The 11,949-nt window shown below is 46.8% G+C and overlaps 1 protein-coding gene across 1 annotated transcript; it reads left to right on the top strand.

The window, feature by feature from the left end:
- Window positions 1-220: 220 nt before the first annotated feature.
- On the top strand, window positions 221-1,493 carry LOC120393389 (olfactory receptor 10V1-like). The gene is made up of 2 exons (XM_039517888.1): window positions 221-226; window positions 531-1,493. The coding sequence occupies exons 1-2, from the start codon at window positions 221-223 to the stop codon at window positions 1,491-1,493; spliced, it is 969 nt and encodes a 322-aa protein (XP_039373822.1).
- Window positions 1,494-11,949: the final 10,456 nt, after the last annotated feature.

The raw sequence follows: 11,949 nt of genomic DNA, 5'->3' as shown, positions 1-11,949 counted from the left end.
ATACTGCTTTTTTCTTTCCTTCCTGCTGCTTTTTTGGTTTGGAGGTAGACAACCTTTCTGAGGCTCTTGTCACCCTGCGGCTATTGCAATGGTTTTTTATGGCCACCTTCAGGTCGGAGTCAGAGGAAACATCACAAGAAAATACTATTGATTGATCCAGTGTTATCCACGCAGCATCAAAACTGTAGTTTGGTTTGAAAATCAAGACAGATCAGTCACCATGAGGGTAAGAAGGGAGCAGGGCTCAGTGCTGTCTTTCCTACCAGAAATTCCAATGCATTCTGCCAGAGCGTGGCATCCATTACTATCCTGGATAGATGGGTGCTTAGCATCAGCCTTGAACGTCCGGAGGGAAGATGATTCCTTCAGTCACCTCGGCAACATGTCCTGTTCCCAGAGCTTCTTTAGGGTTAGAAAGTGTTTCCTGATATTGCATCTGAATGTCCTGATTGCAGTGTGATCCTGTCTCCTCTTGTTCTGCCCTTGATGACTGCTGACAGGGTCTGCTCTTCTCTTGTCTTCTCTTGCAGGTCCCGTGTCTTGGTTCCAGGGGGGATGAAAACCGAACGGGGCTGATACAATTTCACTTCCATCTTCTCTCGAACCTCCCTGAGATTCAGCTGCTGATTTTCCTGGCTTTCCTGCTCATGTACCTGCTCAGTCTCTGTGGGAACATGGCCGTTGCACTCACTGTCTGCACCGACCGCTCCCTCCACACCCCCATGTACTTCTTTCTGGCCAATCTGGCAGTGCTGGAGATCTGCTACTCCTCTGTCATTGCCCCATTGGCCCTGGTCAACCTTGTGTCAGGGAGGAAGGCCACCATCTCCCTCGCTGGCTGTGGCACCCAGATGTTCTTCTTTGTCTTTGTGGGAGGTGCTGACTGCATTCTGCTCGCCGTCATGGCGTACGACCGATATGTGGCGATCTGCCACCCACTGCGCTACACCCTCATTATGAACTGGAAAGTCTGTGCCTGTCTCGTAGCTGGCTCACTGGTGCTGGGCTTCCTATTATCCCTGCAACTGACCATCTTGATCTTCCGCCTGCCGTTCTGCAGAACCAAGGAAATCGATCACTTCTTCTGTGACATCCCTGCTGTCCTGAGGCTGGCCTGCACCAACACACATGTCCACCAGGCTGCCCTCTTCATTGTAAGTGTCACAGTCCTGACCATCCCCTTCCTGCTGATCTGCCTCTCCTATGTCTTCATTGTGGCTGTCATCCTGCAAATCCGCTCTGCAGCTGGCCGGCGCCGCACCTTCTCCACCTGCTCCTCCCACCTGACAGTCGTCCTCCTGCAGTACGGCTGCTGCAGCTTCATATACCTACAGCCCAGCTCCAGCTACTCCCCGGAGCAAGGTTGGGTGGTGTCTGTAGTCTACACCTTTGTCACCCCTGTACTGAACCCCCTGATCTACAGCATGAGGAACAAGGAGCTAAAAGATGCCCTGAGCAGAGCGCTGGGAAGGAAAATGCTGTCCCAGGGATAGTGACAGCTTTGGGCCATCAATCAGTAAACGACACCCCCTCCAGAGACAGAATGTAGATAATTTAGGGTGACTGGGACAGGGATAGAGCACTGTACTTACAGATAACTGGTTCCAGTGGGCCTGCGGATCGAGTGGACGACATGGCACAGGGGAGTGGTATCGTATTGTTGAATAAGTGGTTATCATTGAACAATATTGTCACACCTCTGGCAAGCAGTAGCAGATAGTGGGGGCCCAACGGGTTAGCCTCCTGTTGGTGGAGAGATCAGTGATGTGGTGTCTGGGAATATTCTTCATGTAACTTGCTATTATTTACACTTGGTACACAAATTCCTGGACAGGGGTGGTCATAAATGGCACATGGTCTAACTGTTTTGTCTGGGATCTCAGCCCCTGGTGCCCAGTATCCAACTATGCCCCAAGAAGGGTCTCTAGTGAGAGAAATTAATGTAGAAAGCAAACTCATCTTGCTGCTTGCCACAGCTCCCCGCTCTTTTAATGTTTATTGTTCTTTGTTTTCCAGCCTGGTTCCACTTGACTTTTGTCTTGTTTATATCCTTGTAAAATGCCCAGTTAGACTCCATAAAAATGAAAATAATGTTTCTCCTTTGCTGGGGACATCTGCTGTACCTTGAACATCTGCTGTAATATAATAAGGAAGAGAGGTAAGCTAATAGGACTGGCTTCAAAGCCATATACAGTGAAGCATCCAGGGAGAGAATTGCTCTGGAGAAATTAAATGACCCAAACTACGGTTCAGTTTAGTGGCAGCGAAAACTTAGATCATTTGACTCTTTGAGGAACAGGTCCCCTGAACTGTATAGCATGGACCTATGATTAGAAATTGTAACATGGTGTGGTGGGGTGATGACTCACTGGCGTGGCGCCTCCTGCTGGTCATCCAGGGAATTAGTTCTCCAGTCCAGAGCACCCTCTTCAGGCCAGTGTCTTACCTGCCTCTTGCCCCCATGTCCCTCCTGGACCCCAGTGCCTTCCTAGATCAGAGTTCTGCCCCCAGTATTAACCCCCAATCTGGGTCTCCTGACCCAGGGGAACCCCCAACCCTCTATCCCTACTTTGCCTCAGTGGCTACGCCCAGTCACTATCTAGCCCCTGCTCACTGGGGCAGACTGCAGTCTGTAAGCCGCTTATCATCAGCAAGGGGGGTTAGGACCTACTGCCTTTGCCTGCCCTGGGCTGGGCTGCACCTCTGCAACCCCAGTACCTTTTATAGGCCTTTAACAAGGTCTGCAGCCTGGGGTTTTACTAGGCTGGAGCTGTCCAGCTCTCTCTGCCCTTCCCCAGCACAGCTCCACCCTAGGTACCCTTCTCTGCTCCCAGGCAGCCAGGTCCTTCTCTCTCCTAAAGCTAGAGAGAGAGTTTCTTCTGCCTCTGGCCCACAGCCCTCTTATAAGGGCCAGCTGGGCCCTGATTAAGCCAGCCACAGCTGTGGTCAGCTACTCAGTCAGCTTCCCCCAGCTGTTCTTAATCCCTTTCCCTACTGCAGCCCTCTCTAGGGCTGCTTTTAACCCCCTTTTTGCGAGAGTGGGGCAGCTGGCCCACTACACATGGATATAGAGCTTTTCAGCTGGTAAGATCTGCACAGAAATTGGAGGACAAGGTAGATCAAGGATATTGGGATAACATATGGATCTTTTCACATCAGTTGCCATTATCAGCCTTGGCCAAGATTTTCCAAAGGGATTTCTGGGAGACTAATTTTTTGTCATCTCTGGCCAGTTCCTCCCAGACTTGACATTTGGCTTTGATTGATCCCTTATGGACCACCTCAGCTGAGGCTGATGATTAAACCCTCCCATTTGTCCTACAGGCCCTGAAGGGCAGTGTTGAGACACACACAGGTAGATCCTACATGCAACACACGCACGCGCACACACACACACACACACATGCACACACAAACACACACACACTATTTGTAAAGCAGGTCACTTTGCTGAGCAGCTATCCATTCCCTCCCCTAGGTGGCCTCCCCTTCTGCTTCTGGGCTTTGCCAGTCAGTCAGACATTCTGCAAACGGAGAAGAGGCATACAGCAAATACTGCAAACAGCACAGAAAAACTATAGGGGACCCAGTGGGAATATTTGCCTTGCAGTTCCTGAAACTGACCAAAGGAGACAGTGTTACTTCATACTGAAAAAACAAACAAACAAATGAAAACAATGGCAGGCCAGAGTCTGGCAGTGATAAATTAACTTCTTAAAAGAAAGGATTGGTGAACAAAACCCATCCATTATTTCTATTAGAGAGTTGTACTTGAATAACTCCACTGAATCTGAGTGTCAGGGACTCTCCATTCATGATGTTTTCCCTCCTGCAACTGTGGCTATGCCCATGCGCACAGCCTTCTGTTCCTGTTGAAAAGAAATGCTTATGTCTAGATTTTATTGTTAATAAAACTATCCTTTGAATATTAACGTTGGTTCTGGATTTATTAGCCCAATCCCTATTGTCTAGGAGGTAGGGGTTTTAACCTGCTAAGACTTTAAGCTTTTCTTAGGACATAGGCCCTAGATCTCCAACAGTCAGGTGCTTAGGGCTGTGTGCAAAATTGCAAATAAACTTCCTGATTCACTCTGCATGTGTGGTAACTCCCGTGGCATGTGCAAATTGGACATTTGCCCATGCAAATAACTAGGCAGACACTAAAGTATCTCTTTGTGTGTGCAAATTAGGAATGCAATTGCCAACACTTTTCTTTTTGCCTATAGATACATGGCCATTTGAAAATTAGGCCCAGAATGATGAAGAGAAATAAAACTACATAAAGCAGAAGAACAGAAACTGTGAAGGAAGTATCCAAGGTGTTGTGTATTCTGTGCCCAACTCATTATGCTCTGGAATCTAAGATTACATTGAGGAGAAGAAAACAAAAAAAGCTGGTTCTGTCACTGATGGTTGTGAAGAAATTTTAAAATGTGAACAGTTCTATATCTCTGTAGGATCTAGCACAATGGGGGCTTGGTCCATGACTGGCACTCCATTAGTCCCTGTGATGATCATAGAATCATAGGAGATTAGGGTTGGAAGAGACCTCAGGAGGTCACCTAGTCCAACCCCCTGCTCAAGGCAGGACCAACACCAACTAAATCATCCCAGCCAGGGCTTTGTCAAGCCAGGCCTTAAAAACCTCTAAGGCTGGAGATTCCACCACCTCCCTAGGTAACCCATTCCAGTGCTTCACGACCCTCCTAGTGAAACAGTGTTTCCTAATATCCAACCTAGACCTCCCCCACTGCAATTTGAGACCATTGCTCCTTGTTCTGTCATCTGCCACCACTGAGAACAGCCGAGCTCCATCCTCTTTGGAACCCCACTTCAGGTAATTGAAGGCTGCTATCAAATCCCCCCTCACTCTTTTCTTCTGCAGACTAAATAACACCACTTCCCTCAGCCTCTCCTCATAAGTCATGTGCCCCATCCCCCTAATCATTTTTGTTGCCCTCCGCTGGACTCTCTCCAATTTGTCCACATCAGAAGAAAGTAAAGTGGTTGTGACATTCCCCAGGGTGCAATCTGAACTGTTGTGTCCCCTTAGCTCTCCAGCCTGGGATGCTTTTTACATGGTTTTGCTGGTGAACAACAAACCCCTCCAGGCTCTGCTCACTCACAGCCACCAGCATGTAAAGTCACTCCCAGATGAATACTTGAATGATATGCCCAGACATCCATGAATTGCATACAGAGCAACACCTGCATATCCCTCAGGGCCAGCCTTGCACTCCAGAAATGTGTGTCTTATACTGTTCAGGACCCTCATGGACAGTATAAGCTCATAGATAGTCAATCATTCTAACAGTGGGTAATGAATATGCACTATGCTTGATGACCTAAGTAGAGAATCCCAAGCACTTTAACCAAAACACACTGGTTTAGATAAAAACAAGGTTATTAACTAAAGAAAGATAGATTGTAAGTGAGTAGAAATATGGATTCATATAAGTCTGGATTGGTTACAAAATAAATAAAAGGATAAACATGCAAACTAATTCCTATAATAGGCTTAAAAGCAAAAGGTTTGTCTAAACATGAGCTGAAATACATTTCACAGGCTGTGTCCCTTTCCAGCGTGTCCCTTTCCTCTCCCCGCCCTTTGTTCAGTTCTTTGAGTGTCATTGTTGTCATAAGCAGAGAGGTGGAATGAGAAGAGAGGTGGCTAGGGACATCCCCGCCCCCACCCTAATGCTTTATGTTGGAAAAATCCTTGCTGGATCATGCAGGCAGGCAATTCCATTGTGTATGTGAGCTCCAACTATCCTTCAGATGAACTGTACATTTCTTGTTTTGGAAACACCACCCCACACTGGAGAATGTCCGATTAAGCCGGTAATGGCTCTTTAGCTCTTTGCTGACATGCTAGGGTGTCGCTGTCTCTGGTTTGTGGGCATTACCCAGAACTACAACATGTTTCAGTAAAACTCATATAGTAAAATCTCATAGCTTTACTCACAGTGTTGTTATACATATCTTAACAGGACAATGGTGTTCAGCAAATTATGAATTTTCAAATGATATATGTTTTGTAATGTTAATAAAGTTAAGGGTTGTGATTTTGAATATTATGTACCCCTTTGGATTGTAGAACATTTGCAGTATAATGCAGTATAGTGGTTAATGATATAAGATTTGTTAATGCAGGTATGAATATAAGTGTGGTTAGATAACTGTTAATTCACCATATGCTGCAAGACCATTTGCGATATATAAAATGCATGAAGACTAAATTAGCATTGAAGTATAGCACAACAATCAACAAAGTGACAATGTTTTGAAAAAAACTTTGCTGAAACCAGATATCACTCTTGGTGGGAAACATTACTGGGCTGGTCGCCTAGGGTGACTGGAGCTTTTAATATAATGATTCACTCCATTTTGGTGATAATTGGAATCCAACTGGCTTTGCTTTTAGCATGGTGATATTGATAGTGTGGGTAAGAAGAACCATCCAGAAGATACAAATGCCCAACATGCAAGATTGTCTAATACTGTTGCTGACCATCCTTGGGAAATGTATCCAAGTAATGTGGCGTGGGTATCTCATGGTAGTGATGACTGCTTTGGTGAAAGAGTTATCAAGGAGGGGAATTGTAGGTCAGGGCCCTAACTCACCCCCATATTAAATTAGCTTTGACCAGCCTTGGGTGAAACTCAGGGAGTACACCACTAAAATTGAAAAAAAGAATGCTCTGTTGCTGATAAAGTACTCCCATCCCAGGAATCTCCCATCCCAGGAATCTCCCTAACAAGAGTTATAACCACCAAGGGTTGTAAAGTAGTTGGAAAGATTTAGGGAGAATACAGAAACTCAACAAAAAGTAATAAAATCATAGAATATCATGGTTGGACAGGACCTCAGGAGATCATCTAGCCCAAACCCCTGCTCAAAGCAGAACCAATCCACAACTACTTTTTTTTGCCACAGCTCCCTACATTGCTCTCTTAAGGATTGAACTCACAACAATGGGTTTAGTGGGCTACTGCTCAAACCACTGAGTTATCCCTCCCTGCAAGATAAGTTTTGACCAGTGAATTTATGCTGACCATCTGCATAAACAGAGGTCATAAATAAGTTACAATTTGGGCATGAGAGATACAAAGGAAAAGACTTGGGCAGGGAGAAGGAAACATAGGTACCAGTGTGTGATTGGCTAAATTTTGTTACCTGGGGATGTTGGACAATGTGGTAGGTTTAGTAGAGTTAAAGGAGCTAGCTAGTTTTACCTATATAATGTAAATGAAAAACAATGCTCTTTGGAAATCAACTCCGGACTGCACTGCAACAACAAGCTACGAGACATCGTATCCCCTCCATGACCATGACAGTTCAGAGTGCCAAGAACCTCCAGACGAGTGCATCCTGACTGGCCATCAGGTGAAATTTGTCTATATTGGGAGTGGTGAGCATAACAGATTAGCCTGGCATATATATTCTGTGTGTGTTACTAATAAATAGATGTTTAGAGCAGAGCTGTGTAAGGTTTTTTCACTGGGAAAAGGTCCCACGGACCCATAGAGCCCTGAGCCCCAAGGGAAAAGGGGTAAGGTTGGGTACTTAAATTGACTAGGTTTCTCCCTGAGCCCCGTGGGTAAGGGTAGGTGCCTTATGCCCAGAGGCCTCAGAAGAGAAAGAGTGGGGGGGCCTAAATTAACTGGGTCATGCCTTGAGCCCTCGGTAGGGTATAGGAAGTGTGCCCTAGATTGTGAGGGTAACATTGCCACAGATTTAAGTCTAGCTTGCCCCGGAGTACACAAGACCTTATCCTCATCTGATGGACAGAAAAATGGTTTTCAGCAAAGCAAGAGTGTGGGAGAGACTATGGGGAACAGTTTATAAAAATAATTGTTCTTCTAGGTGGGTGGAATGAAAGGGCGCCATAGCAGCAGCATTATCCCAGGAATGAAAGGGGGCAATATGACTTTATATCAGAGATAGACGTGAGCCACAAAGTTGGGACCTGAATATCAAACTGTGATCCAGGCATCCCATGTTGGGAACAGACGGGGGAGGGTACAGAGTTATGAGTCCATTCTTAGGGACTTGCCTAGCCCTGCCCATATGGGCATGTTTCCCCTGCAATTGCCATCTTCATGCTATTTCACTGAAGGAGACCAGGTGCAGTCCCTACCAGAAGCTAAGAACTTGCTGGCCGTCATGGTTAGTTCAGGATGCATGTATGGGCAACACCTTAAGAGTTAGTAACATGTAGAATACTGTGTTCCAAAGCTGCTGGAGGTAAAATGAGCTACCTGGGGTGAGGTGGCTCTCAGACCTAACTCAATCAAGAGTGAGAAGAACTAACATCTTTTGGCTTGGCTGAGCCCAGCCAAGTGTTCACAGTCTAGATAAGGTGTGGGCTTGGGCCTGCATAAAGCCCAAAAGAGGCCAAGAAGAAGACCTTGAATAGGGGGACCATCAGGGCCAAAGTTAAGTTAATGAAAGATTTTGGTTATGGGAAGAGACAAAAGGTCTGGAGCTGTATAAAAGGAGAAAGAAGGCACAAGATTTTGTCTGTTATGAAGGCCAGCATGACTGTATCATGAAAAATGGATCCCAGCTCTCTGGCCTGGACAAGTGCTTTACAGGCTGACCATTGGGTGAGAAATGCCTTGGCAGACAGGAAAGGAACTTGTTAATAAGTATAGGCTCTACATTATGTTATACATTTTTATTTTGGCTGTAACTGTATGTTTCCAATCCTTATACTTGCTTCTGTTTGAATCCTTATCTTAAGCTTTGTCAAATAAATATCAGTTTGGTTTTACATGACATGACTAAGTGCTGTGTGCTGAGGAGAGTGTTGGCCTGAAGGAACACTAGTGAACTGGGGAGCATGCAGGGCCGGCTCCAGGCACCAGCGCAGGAAGCAGGTGCTTGGGGCCACCAATGGAAAGGGGCGGCACGTCCGGGTCTTCAGTGGCAATTCAGCAGCGGGTCCCTCAGTCCCTCTTGGAGGGAAGGACTGGCAGCCGAATTGCTGCCGAAGAATGAAGCGGCACGGTAGAGCAGCTGCTGAAGTGCCATTGATCGCGGCTTTATCTTTTTTTTTTCTCGTTGCCACTTGGGGCGGCAAAAAAGCTGGAGCCGGCCCTGGGAGCATGGCTTCCACAGAGGCAGCAACTCTGTGTGCATTGCAGCTGTCTGGAAGATGAGGGTCTGGGCACTTGAGTGTAACGAATCGGGGTGTACAGATACTGACTTCTTAGCAGAGAAAGAGAGACTATGAAACACCAGCCTGGGATCCCGTATCAGCCATCTGTGACCCAGACACCTGCCTGCTGATACTTCAGGTGTGCTAGAGGGATAGTGGTTGTAAAACAACCTTCCAAGCAGTTACCTGAGGTTTGATGTCAGGCCAGGATAAAATCAAGCTTTCCTTAGCCAAAAAACAATTGTGGGGTGATGGCCATTAGCAATTATTGGGAAAGCACAAACAGTAAGGTGGGAGAAGGATTGTATGTAGGGGGTAAAGGATGAACTTCCAGCAAAGGGAAACATCAGGTAATGTTTCCTGACAGTGAGGCCTGTCTGGGTGTGCATAGTCTCCCATGGGAAAGCATGGACACTCCATTACCTGAGACATTTAAAATTGAATCACAAAATATCCTGGATAATACACTATGGGAAACAATCCTGCACTGTGGGAATGGACAAGGCAATGGTTTGGGGGGAAGGAAAGTCCAGAGGAGGTGCAAGGATCATACCATGAGGGGGTGGGGAGGACAACGTGTGTGTGTGTTTGTGCGTGTGCGTGCATGTGTGTGTCTCTGAGGGAGTTGGGAGGGTGGATTGGGGGTGATCTGGGACCATTAGGAGATTCTATGATTTGAAACTCCATGGGGATCTGTAGCCCTGGGCCCAGGGGCAGTGGCTGAATCCAGATTCTGCACAGTCCAATCTGCACGGTCCACATGACCCAAACCCCCATGTGTCATGGGTCTGATGGGTATTTAGTTTCTTCAATCCCTGGCTGGTGCTGATGAGCTGGAGGGATGGCCCTGTGCAGTCCCTTCACCAGTGCGGCGCCAACCTGTCTGCCTCATCCCATGGCCTTCAGGCTCTTCCACCCCCCCCCATGGGTGTCCCGGGACTGATGTCATTTTCCCCTGGTATGGTTTGGGTGAAAACAGAACCAGGATTTCAACTGAGCATCAACATGCTCTCTGACTGAGGTGAGAGGCAAGGGGAGGTCTCAGCTCCAGCTCCGATCCCAAGGGTCCGTGTAAGGCATGTAAGGCTCCCAGCTTGAGCTTTTCAGCACTGGTACTGAAGAAAGGAAAAGCAGCTGCTGACTTTCCTTCTGAAATGAGGTGAGACCCCCGCAACTACCCTCTGTGTTTAGTTGGGCAGCCAGGACTCCTGGGTTCAATTTCTAATACAGGGGCTGACTTTTGTGTGACCTGGGGAAAGTCCCCTCCCTTCTCTGTGCTCCCATCTTCCCCAGGTGTAAAATGAAGCTCATCGTATTTCCACTCACCTCTCCCATAAAGGAGTACCAACTGCTGGAAAATGCAAAATTATATCCAGTATCTGCTCTCCCCATAGATATATCCTGTGAAGTGGCTCCCAGCCCTTTGACAACAAACAGCAATGAGCAGCAAAGCAGGGTCTGCAAACAGCTGTAGGGGCAGAGCTGAGTGCAAGGCAGGTGTTGGCTGGGGAACAGAGAATGGGCAATCTGGTCTGGGAGACCTACTTTCCTCTGATAATGCAGCAGCCATGTGTAATAAGAGAGTGAGCAAGATGAAGAGACATTGTGCGGGCGGGGGGAGAAGGGTAGATGGACAAATTGCAGGAGTGAAGGAAAAAGAAAATAGTCAGTGATAGAATACAAGATGCTTAAAAGGGGTGAGAAATTATTTTCCAGACATAGGGACTTTCCCCTCTGATAGTCACTTCTCTGATACCAGTGCAGAAGCTGATAAAAATCTTTGAGTTTCTGAGGACCTTACTAAGCACAGAATTCACCTTTTGCTTTTGGGTTGTTCATATAGTTCGGGATTGGTCCTGTTTTGAGCAGGGGGTTGGACTAGATGACCTCCTGAGGTCCCTTCCAACCCTGATATTCTATGACTCTATGATTCTCTGCAGGAATCCGCTTAACTGCCGTAACCTCTTGGCCTTCAGAAACAGGGCTGCCAGTGAAGGGTCTTTTAATTCACTAACAGATTCAATGACTCCTGAGATGTGTAGTTGCTTTTCCTCTGTTAGTGCTGACTCTTGTCTCCTTTTCAGCCTGCAGCCAAGGATGCCTTGGCACCATCTCCTATAGGAAGCACCTCCCACACCTGTGTCTGTGCTTTCCTTTTCATTGCTCCAATGCAGCTGGGTTGCATGGTAATCCCTCCGCAAACCTGCCATCTCTTGTCTTGCTAAAACCTCCCCTCAGAACTCACCCTGGTTGGCTTGCCTTTGAGGAAGGAGCGGGGAGAAAAAAAAAGGGGGGGGGGAGAAGAGACTGGCAACACTAAGTTAACAGAATCATCAAACTGTGTCACTTTGTTGTTGTCACCCTCACTGTTTCCCTCTCCTTTCTACCCCCTTCCTTGTCAGTTTATGAGCTCATTTATTGTGCCATGTGGACATTAAGAGGTGCACTCCTTGAGGTAGGAACAGGTCTTTCCTTGCATTTTAAGGGACTCAGAAATTATACCTAATAGAAAAATGCACTGTAGGGAGACCATGAGTAGGTTTCCTTACATCAGTGCATGTCTGATTTCAGAACTAGCCCTGGAAGATGGATGTCCAATTTTACACATGTACATTGACAGTGAGGGTGGTTGCTAGCCAGCCCTGGACACTTCTTAGAGTTGGAAAGTTCTTCCTGAGACTGAACATGAATGTTTCACAGCAGTTTAAAGCCATCTTCTCTTGCTCTGCCCTAGAGGACAGGTTATAGTGACTGCTCCTCTCCCCTCTTTTCTTTTGGCAGGTCT

This window comes from Mauremys reevesii, unplaced genomic scaffold (genome assembly GCF_016161935.1).
Source record: "Mauremys reevesii isolate NIE-2019 unplaced genomic scaffold, ASM1616193v1 Contig2, whole genome shotgun sequence".
Taxonomy (NCBI): Eukaryota; Metazoa; Chordata; order Testudines; family Geoemydidae; genus Mauremys; species Mauremys reevesii.
The sequence above is the reverse complement of the archived record's forward strand: the minus strand, read 5'-3'. Positions and strand labels throughout refer to the sequence as shown.